Genomic DNA, 22,892 nt, shown 5'->3' with positions numbered 1-22,892 from the left:
CTGTTAATCTAAATAAGATAACGCTAACACTGCAAGAAACTGCTCATCAGTATAATAACGGTATACAGTCTCTCTCTCATAATGTTTGCTTTATAGCTGAATTTGATTCAAATGACTTTGTTGATTTCACTCTTGTCCAGGTTTGTCTGCTTCATGTAGTCAAAAACACAATCAAATTTAAAAAGACCTCACATTTACACACACACACACACACACACACACACACACACACACACACACACACACACACACACACACACACACACAGTAAAGCTAGCTGCAAAATGTATACTGGTCACTCGTATCAACTACGACAATAGCAGAAATCAGCAAAACGAAGCTTCACTTGTAGCTGAAAAGACCCATTCACAACCATGATGAAGCTTGATCTCGTTTGATGGCAGACAGCTCAGAAAGACTGGGGGGAAACCTCAACAACTAAGAACTAGTATGGTGAGATTCAAATATGTCAAATACAAAACAGCAATAAATAATTATCACTATTATTCATTATTGAAAAAACTCATACAAACCAGCACATTTAACGGGTTTTTTTTAGGGTGAAACAAGGACACCTTTCGAGAACACCATCTTGTTAAAGTAATAGTACAAAGTAGATGGTCTTCAATGCACTCCTTCTGCAATTTCAAAAGAAACAGTGTTACGACTCTATGCATCCTATGCGACTCAATACGGCTTTTGTGAAACATCCATATGACAAAGGATGTTACCTTCGTAATACAGTAGGATCTCAGGAAAACAAAAACACTTCTCAAATCACCAATAACTCACCACAAAATCGCTTTAACCTTTGCATGACACCGTTGTGACTTTGACTCTTTGTATTTATAGGCATTGGAGTGTGAAGACATGAACCTCTAACAGCTCACACACTATATCTTCCGTGGGTTTTTTCTTGTGATATGAGGTGTTTCCCTTTACGATCAGCCCTTTTGCTATAGCTCTACCTAAACATGCCAAGTTACCAAGAATGACCTCCATGACCTGACTAAAATTCCCGCAAGCAGGGAGTTTGTCTTCATCAACGCTGGAGGGATGTTGGTATGTGACGTCTTGTCTGCTGTTGGTGGAGGGTTTGGATGGAGTCACAGTGGAGGTTAGAGGCTGCAGAGGAGAGGTTTTTAGCACATGGACAACTGTCACTTAGACTGTTAGCCCCAAAACAATCACACTTGTCTTAATATCTGTGAAAATGTTAATGCACCACTAGAAACAACATTACAGCATCCAATTTCAGATAACATTAGCATTGTTTATTGATTCAACGACACCGTATCTGCATTTTAAGCTATTTGTTAATAATTAAAGTGACATCCCGAAAGCGAGCGGAGTACTGAGAACATTGGCAAAAGTATTTAATGGCTTTTTTGGCAAGTAAGAAATGTTTTCCAATACTTTACCAAACAAAACTGTGACAGATAATGATGCTATTGGAGCTTCTCAAATTTGAGGACTTGCTTGTTGTTCAACTACATACTACATACACACTTTCATTTTTAAATGTCTGATGCATGTAATATTTGGCTTTTTTTTTTTTGTACTGGCAAATATAACAGAGTTATTGATTGACAAAGAAAAAGAACAGAAGTCTTTAAACTCACGGTAAGATTTACCTAACAATCAAAATGAAAAAGACATGTAATTAAAAGTTGAACTGTGCATATATATGGTGCATATATACCCTTTGGATCATTTTCTTTCTTCAAGTAATTTATCTCCTGGAGAGAGCAGGGTAACTCTAAAAACACACATGCACTGAAATAAATAAATACATATAATGATGGCCTGATTCAGTGTAACAGCCACAGTGTGTTCCATGGTTGTTACAATAACAGTGAGAAACCAAACTATGTACTATGATCTTTTTTTATACAGCAGGTAGAGCTATGTAATATTCTAAGGAGAAATCCAACAAAGCCCTTTTACAGTTATACCAAGTTGTGGTAGTGTGGAATGTTGTTGTTGTCTTCTTGACAACCTTAATTTGACAAAGAGTGACATTCAGATGTTTGTTTAATATGAATACCTGGCAAATGTTTACTTTCAGCTACAGACAGGCAGTCTGAGTCTGGTATTTTCCGTTGAGCTTCATAAGCTCCAATTCTGATTTGTTTTTTTTCCTCCATGTCAACTTTACTGTTCTAGCCTGGAAACAAACCGTATGCCCACTGCCAAATAAGAATTCTGGATGAAACACAGAAAACAGATCCCTTCTGTTCATAAAGAATTATTAACATGTATGCTTGAAAGGACACACATTTTGTCTGAGTCACTCTGCAAAAGTGAATTCTGAAAAAACTGGAAAATTGAAAACATACTGAGATATACAAGCTGTTTCACCATACAACACAATAATTATCGGACTGTGAGCTGACAATATCCCGATCATATCAAAAGTCACTTTATCATATAGCATGTGCATGAGGATGCAACTTGATAATAAATGGGAGTGAGTATAAGACTTTTCCCTCACAAAAAGTGTATTATTGGTATAATCTTAAACAATTACATTTTACTACAATCAACTTTAACTTTATCAGTATTGATTAAAATTGACACAATACATGTTAACAGCCCATTAACTAGACTTCTCTTTATGTTTGCTGAGAGAGACACACAAGCACACACGTCTTTTGGCTTCGTGGCACCAGCTTTGAAAATATATATATATATATATATATATATATATATATATATATATATATATATATATAAGGTGCAACAAATTTAAGCTGTTTACTGTAAAAACATAAAATAATAATTACATAAATTTTAAAGTGTGATGGATTCTAATCAGAAACGTGTTGTTGTAAGAAAAATAATATTTGGCTATTATGTTGTTTAAACTGTCAAATATCAGTAATATGGCTCAGGTTGTAATTTAAAGAACATACAAGAGGTTTAGAAGTTGTCATTGACAATGTGTCTCATAGCCAAGAAATACTAATCCACCACCCTAAACTGTAAAATGGTAAACTATGGACATAATTATAATACTGTATATACTGTATTTGCTATATTGCACATCCCATTGTGATATCAAATATTGTGGATGAAAGCAGAAATAGATGAACAAAGAGATATTCAACATCTGTATGTAGGGTAAGAATCGTGGTCATCTTCATATATCCATCCATTCATCCATCACTCCATCAGGAAATAATTATACATCCATAGTTAGCGCACTACTAATAGGATAACTACTGTACCCAGAATGCTTTGCTTAAAATGGCTAATTTGTTGGACAGAAGTGATGCGACTTTTACCGTTCCCACGTAACTTCGAGCACCCACCATATTCAGACGTTTTAACAACCGTGAATTCAGTCACTTATTTTGAACGAAATTGTCAAAATGGACATGTGGCAGTTTCCCTTTTTTAGTAATATTTTTAAAATGAGGCGAGAGCTATTTAGTGCGGCAGCGGTGCAATAAAGTGGATAAAACTGCACTTCCGCAATATTGATCGCTTTTATCCCCAACTGACGACACAACTTTTGCCAAAATGCACTTTGTTCAGTAAACATAAAACCTCAAAAACCCAATACTATACAAAATGTTCCTAGTCTCAGCATTACCATCCAGATTGTGGTTGGATATAATGTGAGCTCAGTGAGTGGGAGCGTTGTCCGAGAGTTCATGAAGGCATCACAAGGTAAACGGTAGGAATTGTGGTTTGGTTGTTGAAATGTCCTGTAAAAGAGAAGAAGAGGATCAATCAACATGAATGAATATATTGATCTACGTTCACCGTAAATTGAAATTATGTCCCATCCACTTCGATTGCTTCATTTTGCAGAGCTAGCTCCGGAAGCTAACGGTTATGTTTTGACAGCTGAGCTTGTTTGTGTCACGATAGAAGCTAACGTTGGCTAGCTAGCTGACTAACCAGCTTTTTAACAGATAGCTACACAAACAACAAGCTGAGTAACGTTACGTTACTTAAGAAGAGCAACAGTTTCTTCAAGGTAACGTTAGTTCATGTAAGTGTAGCGTTAATGTATCTACAATTAGAAATACCTTTAAAGTAACGTTAACCTTAAGCCAAGGTTTTATGACAATTTAGCTAACGCTTGTCACATTTGCACAACTGGCGTTACTGTTAGCTAGCTAGTTAACTGTCCTCGGCACTCGTAGGAAACCACAGCAGAGATAACGTTTTACAGACGAAAGTTAATGCTAAACAGAATAGCCATTTCTCAGTAGCATTGATAAAGCCAACTTGTTATGGACTAGCCCAATTGCTATGTGCTGTTTGTCCCGTGTAACATTAACTTCAGAGCGTATTTATATCAATGCACATAAAAGCATTCATGCTAAAGCTTTACCAGTAATTGTAAACATGAACTACTTTGATTTAATTGTCTTCGAGTGTTTTCCCAGCATTGCAAAGACCTGTCAATACATTTGGGACTGATACCAGTGGTTCCAGTCCTGTTTTGAATTATGCTTATGGGACTGTGCCTTTGTTTACATCTGGATCACAGGTTGGCCCTTTTAAGTCATGCAAATGCTCATTGCTTAAGGCAGCCTTAAGTTGTATAGCTGATTGATTTGAAATGGGAATATCTGGTGAACACATTTAATTCCTGGCCGTTAAAGTGGGCAGTGCCACCTCTTCCCACTGTACATTAATGCTAGCTAAGTGTTAGCTAAGTAAGACAGTAGTCCACCTATGGCAGGACGCCTTGTGCATGTCAATAAGCCTTAAAAGCTTCAACTCCAATCAATCGGCTTTAAAAGCAACAACTCCCATCAATCAGCGTCACCTTCGCTCTCCTCTCTTGTTGTCTGGAAGTTTTCCTGTAAGTGCTTAAAGTAGGCAAGGATCTGTTGATTTACATTCTTTTAGACGTGGGTGTGTTTCTAGATTTGGGAAAGCTTCCATTTATGTTTAGCTACTAATCTAGGTGACACGCATTCCTCCCCTTTTTAACCTATGTTGTGAAATAGATGAGCATTCTCAATTGTGTTGACCTCTGTGGTGTCTCAGACCTGCTGTCTTGGTGTTCTCACTTGTGTTTGTTTCTGCCTAACCTACAGGTCATGCATGCAGCCGGGCCTCGAGCCTGCGCTTTGTACACTCCCAGCCATTGAGCCAGTGTCCTTCCAGTAGGTGGAGGCTCTTCCTCCCTCTAGCCGCTGTTTCTCCCCACTGCCCCCATCAGCCCCAGAGTTCCCTATGTTAACCCTCTTGAGCATGTTTTACTATATCTGTCTGCGGCGACGCTCCAGGAGTGGGACTCGAGGTGAGGCTCTTACCAGTCGGAGGGCCGTTGAGTCCGGCCAGCGTGCGGTGTTACCGGTCAGTGTGGAGGTGGAGCAGTATGCCAAGGAGGTTCTGGACTTTAGCTCTCACTATGGCAGTGAGAATAGCATGTCCTACACCATGTGGAACCTGGCCGGGGTACCCAATGTCTACCCCAGCTCAGGGGACTTCACTCAGACGGCTGTATTCAGAGCTTATGGGACGTGGTGGGAACAATGTGCCAGTGCGCCGCCACCTTTCCGTCGCACCCCGAAAGGCTTCCACAGCCGGGATTATATTGAACTGGGTTTCGAGGAGCCTGTCTACCCCACAGCAGTGGATGTGCTTGAGACTTATTACCCTGGAACCATTGTTCAGATCCTGGCCTGCTCTCACAACCCCTTCTCCCAGAACCCACCAACTGATGTCAGGTAAAGACAACCATCAATCTAAGAAACCATCATCAGTCATTCTCCTCAGTGCTCCAATAGAATGCTGAGTTCAAGGTTCATGTATTGTCATTCTGCAACACAGAGTTGCCCGACGAAATGCAATCTGTAGTCCCTTTATGCTACACAAGAAAAGAAACGCATCACAAAACATGTTTTTATGGTGGAGGTCAGAGGATGACTAGAGGAGTCATGGGTGCTTTCACACCTGTGGTTGGGTTCATTAGGTCCGAACCAAGGGACAAAACGAAACATTGCTGCATTTTGGTTCTGATCGGGTTTAGAGTAGAAACTTGAATCCTGGAGTCATTAAGAGCCTTATTTGAATTATTATTTATTACTTGCATTGTTTTGCTCTTACACATTTTTTCCTGACATTTGTATTCTTTATGTGTGTTTGTAAAACACGTAAGCGCTCTATAAATCATGTTTATTGCTACTTTTGGAGCCACAGTGTCCTGGCAGAGCACTCCAGTTTCTGCTATCTAACAGTGAAATCAAAAAGGTGCAAATGTTAGCCTGAACTGTTGGTGAATACAGGCAAAAAATAACACTAATGCACTTTTCAATCAAACATAGGAAAGCAGCAGCAAAAGCATAAATCTCTGGAAGGTGAACACGAGTCAGTGTGTGATGAGAACGAGGAATTTGATTGATAAACAGCTTCTGATGACCCTGTGAGGTGCTGCGGGGGGGGGGGGGGGGGGGGGGGGAGCACCGGGAACGTGTACACAAGGTCGTTACTGTTGTGGGAACCAACCTCATCAAATCAAGTGAAGTTCAGAAGTTAGACATTTTATCTCTCTGTCTGGCAGAGGCACACTGTGTAACAAGCCTTGAGGTACTTATTCACACACAGCACGGACATGACTCCAAATCCCAATTCGTCCCAATCTGTAATTGGTGAAATTGTGCCAAATGTAAGTATTCCACAGAGTTAAGAGTATAGAGTTAAGTAACTGATATATTGTATTTTTAGTCAGATTCATGCTGAGTTTTCCGAGTATAAAAGGATTTGTATTCTAATATGTTTTTGAACATGTATTAAAGGAATTGTCAGTAAACTCATCTTTTCTTTAAAATCATACAGCATGCAAAAGTGATTGTTGGACAGTCATACAGTTATAGTTAAGTCCAGTTCCTTGTGTGATTTAGAAACAATAATAAAAAATTTAAAAAAAGATCCTGTATTTTTGAAACTTTGCTGGAGTGTTTGTCTAGCACCATAACAGTCTGCTTATGTGGCACTGAGCAGGAATGCAAGGTCATCATCCTACATAGAAATTATTCTTCAAATATTATTGGCTGGTTTGGTGTCCTTGGAAAGAGCCTCCTTAAGAGGACTGATTTGTAACCAGTGTCAATGTGAACATAATGGGACCTTTACCAGTTGCCAAAAATAAAAAAAATCTCACGGTCTATTTGTATCCATAACCATGGTTGAATGTTCTGTAAGTAAGCAGTTTGGAAAACAGGACGGCGCTGAAATAATTCATCAGTCGTCTTTGATGAGTCGGTGAAGTTGTCAGTGCGGCATGGTGTTGTCCAATGCCAAGGCTTTTTTTTCCCCCACAGTGGCCGCTGTACATTGGATTCAGAGCGTGAGGCACAAAAAACAAGCCTAGAATCACTGAACCAGCAGCTGAAGATGTGAGAAAGAGTCAGGGAATGCCATCCTGATGGATTAGGATTATGGTCAGATGTTATTAGCCATATAAAGCATCGTCGTGCCACTGTTGACTTAAATAGATGACTGCGAGTCCACAAACAAAACACTCACTGATTTCAAGAGCCTAAGAGAGTCATGGCTTTACAGTACAACTTTTTTTCTTCTGTCCAGGTGGGAGGTGCTGTGGTCGGGGGAGCCCACCAAGGTGCTGACACCCCAGGCACGTCAGTTTTCGCCAAACATCAAGCACATCAGCTTCCCCACCAACCTGCTGCGTCTGGAGGTCAACAGCTCTCTGCTGGACTACTACACCGAGCTGGACGCCGTAATCCTGCGCGGCGTGAAAGAGAGGCCGATGCTGGCCCTCTACAAGATGCCCATCATCGACATAAATGACCTGAGTGACAGCGAGGAGGAGCTGTCTGATGTGGGAGGTCCATTCAGACAAGGAGACGGCAAGCACCAGAGGACAGGCAACGGCTACTTTGACAAACTGCCCTATGAGGTGATTACAGACCTTAATGACGTGTACAATCACTCGGGGTAAAAAAAAAAAAAAAGTAGACGCACACAAGTTTTCTTTAGTTTATCTTTAATAATGGGACCAATTGGTCCCTCTAATCCTTTTTGCTGTATCCCATAATACTACTGGCAGCCACATTTGTACTAGTGGATGTTATTAAAGGCAAGTTATGTTTACGTTCAGCGTTACTCATCAAAACTCACCGTGTGTGTATCTTTGAGTTCTAACAAAGCCGCTGAAAGCTTTTACCTTCCTCGTAAATCATTTGAGAAGCTCGTGTTTTAAGTCGAGATCCTCTGATCTATCAAAAGGTTTTCACCGGATCGGCCATGAGCGCTGAATCAGTTTCATATTTCCGTTTTTTTTTTTTTTTTTTTTGCCCCACATGATAGTTCTACGTCAGCACAGACCCTGCCTGTGTCGGTGAGCAAAGAAGACATAAAGTTCACAATTTGTCACGACTGCAAGTCCAACATAAACCGAGGGGGGAAAAAAGCCTTTAAACCGTTTGAAACAACTTAATTAGACACATATTATATTGTAATTAATTTCCATGCATGCTGTTCAAGGTCTTCTGTCGACAGAATGAAGCTAACGCCTTACATTAAGGTGCATGGCGCGTTTCCACGGTCCTCCGCTGTCATCATGTTTCCCAATGTAATCTTGTAAAATGTTGTTTATGGTGAGAAACTTGAATGAAGGAGATATTTTCACAGCAATAAAAAAAAAATAGATTAGAGAGAGAATTATGACCTGTTTAACTTATTAGCATTAACTCTAAGCAGCTTATAATACATAATTAAAACTAATATTGTCAAGATTGTTTTTTTTTTTAATCAGAGCAAGTATTTAGATACAAATACATTAATGTATTTCATAATCATTTGAATTGCGTGTTTTCTGCAAATAAACACTACAAATGACGACAATAAAGTTAAAAAAGACAACATTTAGAATTTTGACAATTTCCGTGGTAGTATGGTAGTAGGGACACCATCACAGTGTTGGGATGGTGGTAAACAAACAGTTGTCTGGAGCCTTGCTGTCAATTATAGTTCTTAGACAGAAAATTGGTATCGGCTGGTCAGACTTTTATAATAATTGGAACTCAGAATTGGGCCAGAAAATGGTACGCTCTGCATCTCTAGTTTTAAGTTCTGCATCGCTTCCATCCATGTTTACGGGTTTTCAGTCTTACTCTTCACCGCCTTTTGTTGGTGCAATTCAGTGTTTCTTGGTATTTTGCCGCCACCTGTAGCTCAGTGGAATAGTGTGGAAAAACCCATTGGAACCCACTCATGAAAACACTGCTCCACAGCACTGCTAGGAGTCAAAAATTCCACGGGACGCTTTTAAGCCAGTGGCAATTAATATCAAGTGTCTCTGGGTGCTTTTTGCATTAAAGTATGAAAAGGAGCAACTTGAAATTCCATCGCATAATGATATTAGTAGGAACATTGCAAATTAACAGATGGATAAATCACAACTGTATGCTAAGAATATTAAATATTCATTTTACCAACATGTCAACATGTCTGCGTGACAATAACAATGAAGGGTAACTTCAGTATTTTTCAACCTGCACCCTATTTTCACATGTTTTTGTGACTGCGTGACTAATCGGGCCAACACATTTTGAAACTGTTGATGATGATGATGATGATGATCACGACTTACAAGAGTGTGTGTATCTACGTTGTACAAGTATTCCACACAAACACATGAACATTGTGGCTTGGACCCATTTTTGACACGTGAGCTCGTATGCAGTCACGGACACGGAGTCATTTTCATGCCATGCAGACGTATCATGTCGTCTGAGGCGAGCTTCAAAAACGCCGGCAGTATGCTTGATATTCTCGTCTCTTATCTCTTCCCCCAAACCGCTGCCATTAACGGCAGTCTTCACAACCGCCGTGTGCTTGTTTCAGAAACACAATATAGCTATTATCTGTCAGCCGATACCCGCTTCAACACCGTGTATTGTTAATTCACTGCAACACACACACTTACACGAGCACAGTCGTCCTCTCTCTTTGAGAGGCGCGTGAACACAGTGCAAAACAAGCCGGCTCACCTCTCCACTGATCCTGCTATCAGTGCTTTGTGTCCCAGATAAACACTATTTTGATCTGTCTGACAGGGGGGACGCTATTAACATTCTCCAGACTACTCTGTTATCCTCTGTTCTCTACTGTTTTACTCTTTAGTGTTCTGTATTTTGCTTTGCTTTCTGCTACGTTTTCCTCCCAGACCTAACAGTCTTACATTTTGTCTGTCCTCTTTTCTTTTGTTGCCTTTCCCCCTTATCTTCCCGTCTCCTCTCTTACCCCTTCTCCCCGTCTTCCATCCGTAGCTCATTCAGCTGATACTGAGCCACCTGACCCTGCCAGACCTCTGCCGTCTGGCCCAGAGCTGTAAGCTGCTGCACCAGCACTGCTGCGACCCGCTGCAGTACACCCAGCTGAGTCTGCAGCCCTACTGGGGCCGGCTGAGTGACGCCTCCTTGGGACACCTGCAGGGCCGCTGCACCCTCCTCCAGAGGCTCAACCTGTCCTGGACCGGCAACCGCGGAGCTCTCACCCTGACCGGCTTCAGCAGGTCAGGCTGTCGGCGGGCTGGAAAACAGGGAGATCACCTTGGAAAGCTAGCAAATAGTCACAAGCATATGTTTTGAGGGAGGGACATGCTGAGACAAAGAAATTAATTGAAACTTCTTTCTTTGATTCATGGCCAAAGAAAGTAAGAGATCATGTAAAAGGACGTGGGCCTTACTGTCTAAAACAGGGACAGGTGGACTAGTAGGTTGCTGATGTGTGATGCGTTTGCTCATGCCTCTCCCTCTGCTTCCATTCTCCCCCTCAGCTTCATAAAGGCCTGTGGTCTCAGCCTCTGCTGCCTGGAGCTGTCATGCTGCCACTTCCTGAACGAGGCCTGTCTGGAGGTCATCTCTCAGACTTGTACTGGGCTGCAGGAGCTCAACCTGTCCTCCTGCGACCGCCTCCACCCGCAGGCCTTCGCACACATCTCGAAACTAACACGCCTCCGCAGGCTGGTGCTCTATCGGACCAAGATAGAGGTAGGCACGGTCAACAGCGTGTGTGTGTGTGTGTCTGGGGAAACCCAAATCGAAATGTGTCCCGTCCAAATTGGCTGCCTTGGCAGGTTGTAATGTTCAGGTTGCTTGGTTACCTTTTCGACAAGGCTGCATTTGTTTTCATGACAATAAGGAAACTTCATCTGCTGATGAAGACTGTGTGATATGGTTGAAAGCACTAAGTTGATAAGTGGTGTTGGAAGGTTTTTTGAGGTTTGATTTTGCTTTGTTGTTCTCTACTGTGGTAATTAATGTAGATAGAGTACTGTATCTCCATCTACTGTAGCTAATGTGATGTAAGTCGGTCAAGAGCACAAGAAGCAAACATCATCACAAGACGGTAGTAAAGATCAGATGCTAGGCTAATTAGCATACAGAGGGATAAATCACATCTGAATGTTAATTAAAGGCTTTTTTTTTTATCTGCAACTTTGCAACAAAACAATATATTTGTTTGCTGTTTCTGCTCAGTAGCTTGCATGAGTTCTGGTGAACCAGGAAACGTAAGCATCTCTACAGTAAAACAATGTAAGCCTCGTCTTAACGGACTGGTTCCCAACCGTTTTTAAGCTTTTGAGCCTTTACAGTCAAGTAATGTCTACTCACTGTAGCACACAGCTGGTCTTTAAAGTGTGAGCAGTGATGTTCCCTTTTCACACTGTTTCAAATTTGATATTTTTTTTTTTGGAAGGCCTGGAGATTTTATCAAAGAACAAATGAAGAGGAGCAGAAATGTTTTAGTTCTTCATTCATATCAAGTGAATCATCTCAAGACGCTTCAGACTTGTGTTCTGACCACATGGGTGGTTCCAAACACTTTTCGTGTGAAAACATCTGTTTCGTGTTTTGGTGTTACACCTCCGCGTTTCTCCGGTGCTCGTCGTGTTTCAGAGCGCCGTTGTGGGCAGGAGGCCGTGTAGAGTTTCTGCGGTGGAGCCAGGCAGCGTGCTGCAGGTTGTTTATACCCGGGCAGACAGAGCGAGCTGTGTGTGTCTGTTTGAGGCCCCGACATCTCAGCTGTCATTAGCCTGTCACTGCTCTAATTAAATGGCTAGCTCGCCCGGAGAGAGACGTTTATAAAGATGCCAGCGACACACACACACACACACACACACACACACACACACACACACACACACACACACACACACACACACACACACACACACACACACACACACACAAAAGGCTTTCGCTTTCATGTCTGCCACTTTCTCCTGCCACTGAGGTACACGTGTTGGCAGATTCCGTTTTGAGTTCCCATGTCTCTATCCAAGCTGCGGTGCCGCTGGAGAAGTCTCTGTCCTCCCGATGCTTGACTCTGTGAGGAGACGTAAAAACTAGCTGTTGCGCCGTATTACATTTCTTTAAATACAACAAGTGTTATCGGAGTGCCCCGGGCAGCAGACAGGAAGTCACTTCGGAGGAACTTTGGATGACATGACTGGATATGTTACTGTTATTTAAACACATATTGGTTAGTATTTGAATGTATACATTTTAGATCCACACTCGGATGTCTGGGAGTTTGATTGTTGGTGAGCTGTTAAATGCCATCAGTTGTTTTAAATGAAGTCTTTTCTGTGTTGTTCCATTGTTCCCTGGTCCTTCGACATAACAATTGTACCAAACTGAAGGAGTAATAAAATGACAACTCTGCATCTTTCTTGTTGTTGTCCTCTGCAGCAAACGGCTATTCTGAACATCCTGACTTTCTGCATAGAGCTGAGACACCTCAACCTAGGGAGCTGTGTGAGGGTGAGAACGCACACGCACAAACACACACACAGGAAGAAGTCCAAATACAGCTGTTAACTGCAAAACCATCCAAAAGATGGCAGAGACACCAGTGTAGAGTAACATAAAGACGGGAATCTAGGGAAACGGCTAGCCTGGCTCCATTCAAAGGTAACAAGATCTGCCTAAAGCTCACTAAGTAACATGTTATATTGTGTTTGTTAAATTCATACAAAACTGAAGTGTGAAACAAACAGCAAAGTGGCATTTTTACGCTTAGTTTTTTGTACAAATTAAACAAACAACATGTAGATTGGCATTTGGATTTTGTTGGACAGAGCCAGGCTAGTTGCTTCAAGTCTTAATGCTAAGCTAACCTCATAGGCTGGTGGCTGTGGCCTTATGTTGAAGAGATGGATATGAGAGTGTATTGATCGTCTCATCTAACTTTTTCTGCCAAAAAGCAAATGCATGAATTTCCAAAAAATGTCAAACTGCTCTTTTTAATGATTTTATTCTCAGTGTATGTGGCGTTCATGGACAGACAAATATGTTGACATTAAAATACAGCATCATGTTTAATACCATACATTAATTAGAATAAATATGACATTATAGTAAATATCCAGTGTATCATGCCGATAATGGTGCCTCTAAATATATATTTTTCTAAAAGATAAGTCAAAAAGAAGGGAAAATTCACCCCAAACCTATTTTTCTCATTCATTTCCCTCTAATTTGCAAACTCACACGGCCTCTGACTGACTGAGTGACTCGGTAACTCACCCACTCACTTTGTCACTAGCCGAGTTTCCAGCCAGCTGATGGATATTTGATGCAGATTAATAAGTAGCATGTGAGAAAAGCCGAAAGTAAATTCCAAATTTCAGTACGGTTTCTTCTTTTGCTCTTTCTTAAGGTATAAGTGTCATAATGTGGAACTAGAAAGCTGCACTTAATGCAGCAGCCGAGAGGTACGCAGCAGCATGCCTCTGCGTACCTGTGTGTCCTGGTAGTTCCGTTAGCTGTTCGCCAAATACACCGCAAACTGTTATCCCCCTGTTATGTCTCTACTGCAGATTGAGGACTATGATGTGGTGGCCAGCATGCTGGCCGTTCGCTGTCGCTCGCTCAGCTCGCTGGACCTGTGGCGCTGCAGAAACCTGACTGATCGAGGCCTGGCCGAGCTCGTCTCTGGCTGCAGGTAGGCAACCCCCATGGGTTCTGTGCTGTAAATAATGTTTGTCTTATTGTCCCCATTGAGTGAGAATAAACAAGTCATTTTTGATGGCAGCCTTTAATGCATGTAAACACGTCCATCCTGCAGCTGTAGACCACAGAGGCAAAGCAGAGCGTATCTGTTTTCAGTGTATTTCTACATTTTGTGGAGTGAGTCACCCCGGTGCTCTCCTGCATGGTCTGTGGTTCCTCAGGATGCTGGAGGAGTTGGACCTGGGCTGGTGTCCCACGCTTCAGAGCAGCACAGGATGTTTCCAGCAGCTCGCCCGCAGCCTGCCGCGCTTGCGCAAACTCTTCCTCACCGCCAACCGCACCGTCTGCGACTCGGACGTAGACGAGCTGGCGGCCAGCTGCCCCTCGCTGCAGCACCTCGACATACTGGGTAAGCTCTCTGTGTGGATGAACGTTGATGGACAGAAATGTCCACAGCTGAACGCAGTGTCGGTAGCATTCAGTGGGACCCTCTCTGCTGCGCTCCGGATGTAGGAAATGTGATGGTGAGACGGCGCTGATGAAATATTGATCAGAATTTGGCTTATATCTGTAACAGTTGATAAAAGATCTTGAAGTAACGTGTGACATGCAGTGAAAATAAATGTGTGAGTGCGATGCCGCTCACTTTTAATGGCTTCAAATCACCCAGAGTTTCTGTACAGGTGTGCACAATCTCCCATCAGGTTTTGTTTTTATGGATCACAAATGTTGTGTTCCATAAGCTGCATTAGCCAAAAACACTGCGAGGCTCTTCTGCCCATCGGCTACCAACATGACAGTAACTATAGTAACATTAAGAGGCGCTATGTTCTGTGCATTTTTCTTTTCCATTACTATACCTATTTCTTACATAAAGTTGCATTGGATCCCACATTCAGCTATCGTCTTGTGAATATGAAATATGAAAGGTACATGTATGACCGTTATTACTTATTCATACCCCTCACTGATTACTTGGTAATAAATACTGATCTCTCTTCAGCGATTAAACAAAACCCTGTTTTCTAAATTGCATTTAGTTGTGATTTTTGCATAGTCATAATCGAAGCATCACTCTGCATTCCACATGTCTCAACACATCCCAACTTTGCATTTGTGAGTTTCTGAAAAACTCAAGTTTTCTGCAAACAGAACCCTAAATAATCTGAACGAAATACCGCTCACTAAGCAATGTTGCGACAGCACCCCACAGCAGTAGCTGCTGTGCACAAACACTATGGTTCCAGTTGCGTAAGGTGATGGGCTTGGCAGCACAATAGCATGACAGTGTGTTATTCAGGCTGATTATGCTGATGTGTCAGTTGTGCTACAGTAGTTGGGTTGGTGTGTATGGGGGGAGAGTAACTCAAGTGGTGCAAAGAATAAACATTGAAGCTCATTATTTGGGTCTCGACTCTTTTATATGTAGAAGTGAGCGGTGCTTGAAGTGGGGGAAATAAACAAGCGTCGGTGTGTATCAACTGGTGACAGCAATCACTATCACGTTCTTAATTTTTACAATAAATAAAAGATACGAGGAGATGTTGGGTTTGGAGGTCCTCCCCCAAAAATCTGAAGGTTACTTGCATATCATTTTTATTATTATAGGCTACTCAAAAAGCTTTAAGAAAAACTTGCTGTAGTTAATTATTATTTTACTATTTACACATATCACATTTCATTCTTCTGAAAATGTTTGTAAAATCACATCCTGTAATATAGAGAAGAGTCTGAAACCTTTAACCAATTAGTTTTTTTGATAACTGACTTTCTTTATTACTTGTTTTCGTCCCCCCTCTGTTCATGTTATGTTTTAATAACGTATCTTCTCGTCTGATGTTCAGGTACGCGGTTGGTGAGCGCCGCCTCGCTGAAGAAGCTCCTCCAGTCCTGTCCGCGACTTCTGCTCCTGGACGTCTCCTTCTGTTCGCAGATAGACATGCGCGTTGTCCAGGAGCTCTCCAGCCTCTTCCCCAACGTGGCCATCAAGAAGAGCTTCACTCAGTGACTCCAGCGTTGTCTCGTTTCCCCACAGTCCGGAGGAAGGAGGAGGAGGGAAGTGCTCGCCCGCAGACACTGCCCCAAAGTGAATAAGCGGCAGGTCAGATGTTGTAGGAGATAGCTGGCCTGCCTCTGTATCACAGACGACATCTTCTTTTAGCGGTCTTACAGACCACAGCAGCTGAAACGGGTGAGGAGGTCATTTGGATTAACTGGCTGAACACAAACCATTACAGACTTCCACTCACAGGATTATAGAACGTGAGACTTCTTTTGTTGTTATTTTTTATTTTTTTTATTTTTTTGGACACTTGAAATCAGGGTTGTTGCAGTAAAACTGCAACATCTTCCCAGAATTGGAATCCCCACTTATGTATTGCCAAGCAACACTAGGCTAGGGAATATGCCACTGGATGCAAAACAGAAAACGTTTGTGAGCAATCCTCCCTTGAACATCTTATTAGGACAATGAGAAGGGTGTGAAACACGCCCTGATTGGAAAAAAGTTTGAAAAGCAGCAGTAGGTTTTGGTCGTCACATATTTATGTCAGCTGGTATTGTAATTAAAGATCAGGGCTTTGGCCAGGGCCTTTTCAGAACGTGCAGCCATCATGCTGGCTGTCTTAATGCATTCTGAAGGCATCTGCCAACATCAAGCCACTTTGATTTGATTATAACGAAATCATACTCGATGCTGTTGTGTTAAAGGTGAAGGCAGCCTTATTTCACACAGTGTACTGTGCGGATTGGGTCCACTCAAAACTTATATCACAAGTTCTTTGTTGCGGCAAACTGAACCTGAAGTTTTCATCAGAAAGAACTTGTGGAAAGCGTTTGTTTTAGTTCGCACATGTGCTATGAATAACAGAAGTAGTAAAAAGACTGGCCGACACAGTTGAAATGCAAACTCCTGAGAAGTTAAACAGTTTGACAGTCTGAAACCCAAAGATATACAATAATCAATGATGTGAAAGCGAGAAAAGAAGCAAAATGACTGAAACTATTTTCTAAATTATCCAAAGTGTGCGCCTAGTCGTCGATTGACTTATCAATTAATCGACTAATCGTTTCAGGTCTAATTGTTAACGTCAACCAGACAGATGCAACAAAGTCATTAATAAATCTTCTGATAGCACAATATGAGGACGTCTCCAACCACGACATATGTGTTCTATACAGTATATATATATATATATATATATAAATTAGGAATGACTTTAATTTAGGTCGTGGCACAGTAAGAGCCTCCCTTATTGAACAAATGATGCAAGACCTCCGTTAAACTTTTGTTGGATGAAACCTGTATAGAAGGGTCAATTTCTGTTTAAATCTGCCCTTTGAGTTTAACAGGGTGTTAAAAGTGCCTTTCACACAGGACGCGCTGAACATTGCGGCATGATGTGCTTCTGTGGTGTTCTGTGTGAAAAGCCCTTTATTGCTTCGTTGGTTATGAAAGAGACTTTTCAACAATGAACTCTGGTCAAGTAAAGGACAGAAGAGAAAAAAAAATCAGGTCAGGCTTTTAGGTTTGGCCAAGAAGATAATTGGGTTGATAATTGTGTTTGCTTAGCGTAGGTCTTACCGATCGTTCTTTTTGGTCAGTTCTTGTTTTGGCTGTGTCAGTTTAAGGGGACGATGAGTGAGTTTTGGCTCCAAAGATGAATGATTATGTTTGAAAGTCACCGCTTTCACCACGCTTTCCTGATGTTGCATGCTTTTCCTGTTGTCTTTCACACTGGGCTGTCTGTCACTGGCGTTTGACTACAGCGACCTCCTCATGTATTTACCTACCAAAATGAAGCTTCGCCGATGTGAAGCAGTGCTGTGGATTTAGTTGGGGATAGTATGTGACCTCAGTATTTGTCCTGAAACTCAGGGGTTTTAATATTTCATCTGGTTTGAGTTTTTTTTTAATTTATTTATTTTTTTTTAAACATGTGTTTTGCTCCAAAAACCAGCACAGCATCTTTACAGCCCTTAACGGCAGACTGAGTGAGCTTTGAGGTTGTCTGTAGTCAGTGCTGCTCTTAAACAACAAACACACACACACACACACACACACACACACACACACACACACACACACACACACACACACACACACACAGCACAGATGTAACCGAGACACAAGTTATAGATTATTGGCAGTGGAATGTTGCTGTAATTGTACGATTGTGAAAAATGTATTGATGTCCCTGATTATTTCATTTTTTGTAATATATGAAGCCACAATAGCCATGTGGCAGAAGTGCTTCAAATGCATTTCTTTCCTTGTCTTTACTTCTTCTTTTTCGTTGAAGCACATGCACAGGTCAATATTTGTGCCTTATACTCCCGTTTGAATGTGGTGTGATGTCCATGTGCTGTAGGTTGTAGTGAAGTGCTTTGCTTTTATGGCCTTCAACCAAAGTAGTACGCAGACGCCTGGTCTTTAATCCCACGACTATATTTGACCAGTTTAAATGCCATATACTGTATATCCGCCATGGTAATTAATATGCAAAAATGATATTTATTTATACTTCCCTGTGTGATAAAAATGTTATTTAAACATTACTACGTTATCCTTTATATACGTAAACAGTACTACACATTTTTGGGGAAATACTGTTTTTTGTTTTTTGACCCAAATGAGAGGAATAATATAGATTTAATCTGACTGCATTCAGTAGGTGTTCAGCCTGGCTCGGCTCAAAGAATGGAAACGGGGAAGCTGTTGGCTTCACCGGAGAGAAAACGTGGGCTTGACAGTCCTGACAATGACTTGGCCTTCTACGAGTACAGTCAAATTACGTAAAGTGGGTTTTCAAATGCTGATTCTGATATTTGTAAATCTTTAGATGTCTGCAAAAAATCAGTTTTGTGATTCCGACCAGAATGTCGGAGGAAGTTATGAACTTCTGAATCGATGTGTTCCTAAAATACCGGCTCCGGTCTTGACGCTATCGGTCTTCCTGCTCCCAGTCGTTGTGCTAACCGAGGCTAAACACGCCCCAGATCGATGATTGTGCTGCGTGCAAAATAGACATCGGCCTTCTAATCGGATTATTATGGGTTTTGATGGGAAACCCCAAAAATGCTGGACTGGCCCATTTAAAATGACATTTATGTTTAAATTGATTTCTTTTCAGTCTTGAGTTATGTTTGAAACGGCAATACCAGCCCCCCCCCCCCCCCCCCCCCCCCCCCCCTTTTTTTTTTTTGTCGTGAAGGCCACACTTTTGAATGGATGGTCACTGTCTGCAGTTTGGTTCAACACCTCCCAATATCTGTCTTGCTTTAGCTCCCCTCCCTTGAGTCGAGCGAGTTGGATGGCTCTGCTTTTCTGCTATGAATATGCATTCTCTCCTCTCCCGCTCCGGATGTGAGCTCAACCTTTGTGCCATTGGTAGGACATGCAAATGTGCTCCCTGTGCTGCAGTATGAAAGCCACTGTTCTGTGAAAAGATTGTGCCTCTGTCATGATGAAACTGGGTGCTTCACTTTCACTAGATTTTAAATAAACTGAATGCTGATGACTGAAAGACTCTGTGTCTCTTTTTTTAACGTTTACAGCCCTCTGATGCTGTAAGGATACGGATACAATAAGGAATGTTAACGTACAAACAAAGTGTCGAAATTGCTAGAATTAAGTCGCTCATATTCCGTTACTCTTCAGCGAACGGTACGCCATCACTGACAAAAGAAAAGAAAATTGTGTTATTACTGTATCACGCTGAGGAGTTATAAGTAGCAGCCATTATTCAGGATGACTGACTGGATGGTAGTGGCGGAATGATCCTTTCTGCCATGTTACAGTCTATTAATACCACAGAGAGAAGTGACATTAGCTTGTCTTCTTAACGGCCTTTTAATGAATTGTTTATGCCTAGTTTAATGATGTATATTGTGGCCCTGTAATGCGCCCTAATGACGGAGAACGAGGCGGCCTCGGCTGAAGTATTAATTTGGACTGCCTCCCCTATGATTATTCCTCAGCCAACAACACCGCTGCTCTTGGCTCTGCCGCCGTGTGCGCGAGAATGGATGCAGACGTGATTCATGGAGGCTTTTTCCGCTCTGCGCTACCGCTTGATTTCTTGCTGTCACGCTCCTCTATGAGGCTGATATATCCAAGGGGGAGCCACCGCAATTAGTTCAGCTTTTTATTTGTCTTTCAAGAGCGTACAGACGAAGCTTGATTAATCTGCAGGGGGAATATATGGATGGAAATATTGTTCCTGAATAATAAATCCAGCATTCAGACGTAAGCATGGGAAGGGTTAGGGGGGCTGGCACATGGTTGCACTTTGCTTACTTTCTTTCCTTTCCTTCTATTTACAAACCAGATGAGTGACACCAGAACATACCTTGACAAATATGGCAGCACGTGTAGTAATTGTACTCTCTTCAGTGAGACGCATGTTGTGGTCTGTCTCCTCTGAGCCTTTCCTCATCAGGCTGGGACTCGACAGGCCACAGACCTGCCTGAGGGAGGCCTCTCTGTGATACCCATCATTATGTGGCTTGGTGTTCCTTCTCTAGTTTCTTGACTTCGCCTCTAATAATGAAGACGTCCCTGTCAGTCCTCGCACTGCTGTCTAAAACAGATTATTTATGTTTCGTATATGAGTATATTAAAAATGTCAGCGCTGAGTCCCTTAAATCCATCTAAATACGTCAACTGATAGGTTGCTTTTGGAAGCAGCAGTGACGGCCGATGTTTCTTTAGCCGAGTTTAAGTTCGTGAGGATTTTCATTTGAAAACTTTGCTGAATTGTGATACCTTGGTGTAATTACTGTGACGCCGCAGAAAACTCTGAATCCTGATCTGATGCTAGAGGTGCAGGTCTAGCGCTAGTGTTTCTCAAAATTTAAACTGACAATGGCTCAGGTAAACTCGGGGGCCGTATGCAACCTCAAAAGCAACGTTAAGTGTTCAAAAAGAATAAGTAATGAAAAAAATCGAACTATATTATGTATAGTATGTTGAAAAAGTGTTTGAAAAGTAATAGAATAATACATCGAAAAAAGTCGTATCATAGTATTTGGAATATGATTTTAAAAAGTCACTGCATAGTATGTCTAAAAAAATTACAAAAAAGTAATATGAGATTATAATAAGATAAGTCATAGTATAGTATTTCGAAAAAGTGAGAAATAGTATAGTATGTCGAAAAAAGTCAAAAAACAGTCATAGTATATTATGTTGAAAACAGTCGTAGTATAGCCTGACTGTTTTTTCACTTTTTTTCTACATGCTATACTATGACTTTTTATAGAAATATTATGCCAGTGATTCTCATCTGGTGTCTGTGGATAAGTGGAGAACAGGGCTACCTTTCAATCAGAGGGTCGTTGGTTCAATCCTCTGCTAGTCCCATCTCAGTGTGTCATTCTGCAAGACACTTAACCCCAAATTACTATGACTTTTTTCAGACATACTTTTCTGTGACTGTTTTTTTCACTTTTCGACATGCTATACTATGAGCGTTTTTACATTTTTTCGACGGGCTATACTATGACTGTTTTTCACTTTCTTTGACAGGCTATACTATGACTGTTTTCGACATAATATACTATGACTGTTTTTTTCACTTTTCGACATGCTATACTATGACCGTTTTTCACTTTTTTCGACCGGCTATACTACGACTGTTTTCGACAGGCAATACTATCACTGTTTTCGACATAATATACTATGACTGTTTTTTGACTTTTTTCAACATGCTATACCATGACCGTTTTTCAATTTTTTCGACAGTTTATACTATGACTGCATTCGACAGGCTATACTATGACTGTTTTTGACAGGCTATACTATGACCGTTTTTCACTTTTTTCGACAGGCTATACTATGAAAGTTTTCGACATGCTATACTATGATCGTTTTTCACTTTTTTCGACAGGCTTTACTATGACTGCTTTCGACATAATATACTATGACTTTTTTTACTTTTTTCGACAGGCTATACTATGACTGTTTTTCACTTTTTTCGACAGGCTATACTATGAAAGTTTTCGACATGCTATACTATGACTGTTTTTTGACTTTTTTCGACATGCTATACTATTACTTTTTTTAGACATTCCATGCCAGTAGTTCTTGACTGTGGCTAAGTGGAGCGCACATCCACCTTTCAATCAGAGGCTCGTCGGTTCAATCCTCGTCTCCTGCTCTGTTAGTCCCCTGTCAATGTCTCCTTGAGCAAGACACCTTTCCCTAAAATTGCTCACATGGCTGTGTATAGATTTAGATTTTTTATATCATACAGATATTGATTTTTTTTTAAACATGCTATACTATGACTTTTTTCGACATGCTATACTATGACTGTTTTTCACTTTTTTCGACATGCTATACTATGACTGTTTTTCACTTTTTTCGACATGCTATACTATGACTGTTTTTTTCATTTTTCGACATAATATACTATGACTGTTTTTAAATTTTTCGACATGCTATACTATGAGCGTTTTTACATTTTTTCGACAGGCTATACTATGACCGTTTTTCACTTTTTTCGACCGGCTATACTATGACTGTTTTCAACATAATATACTATGACTGTTTTTTGACTTTTTTCGACATGCTATACTATGACTGTTGTTCACTTTTTTCGACAGGCTATACTATGACTGTTTTTCACTTTTTTCGACAGGCTATACTATGAAAGTTTTCGACATGCTATACTATGACTGTTTTTTGACTTTTTTCGACATGCTATACTATTACTTTTTTTAGACATTCCATGCCAGTAGTTCTTGACTGTGGCTAAGTGGAGCGCACATCCACCTTTCAATCAGAGGCTCGTCGGTTCAATCCTCGTCTCCTGCTCTGTTAGTCCCCTGTCAATGTCTCCTTGAGCAAGACACCTTTCCCTAAAATTGCTCACATGGCTGTGTATAGATTTAGATTTTTTATATCATACAGATATTGATTTTTTTTTAAACATG

At 41.1% G+C, this 22,892-nt stretch overlaps 1 protein-coding gene across 1 annotated transcript; it reads left to right on the top strand.

Annotated features, from left to right (window-relative positions):
* Nucleotides 1–3,622: 3,622 nt before the first annotated feature.
* Nucleotides 3,623–19,474, top strand: fbxl4 (F-box and leucine-rich repeat protein 4). The gene is given in 10 exon segments (XM_068730020.1): nucleotides 3,623–3,772; nucleotides 5,064–5,161; nucleotides 5,164–5,699; nucleotides 7,558–7,891; nucleotides 10,266–10,510; nucleotides 10,775–10,988; nucleotides 12,693–12,764; nucleotides 13,823–13,947; nucleotides 14,177–14,364; nucleotides 15,800–19,474. Coding segments are annotated over 10 exon segments (2,001 nt in total). The 5' UTR covers nucleotides 3,623–3,747; the 3' UTR covers nucleotides 15,964–19,474.
* Nucleotides 19,475–22,892: the final 3,418 nt, after the last annotated feature.

This window comes from Cebidichthys violaceus, unplaced genomic scaffold (assembly GCF_023349555.1).
Source record: "Cebidichthys violaceus isolate CVI_PGR_0920_01 unplaced genomic scaffold, fCebVio1.0.p SCAF_49, whole genome shotgun sequence".
Lineage (NCBI taxonomy): Eukaryota > Metazoa > Chordata > Actinopteri > Perciformes > Stichaeidae > Cebidichthys > Cebidichthys violaceus.
The sequence above is the reverse complement of the archived record's forward strand: the minus strand, read 5'-3'. Positions and strand labels throughout refer to the sequence as shown.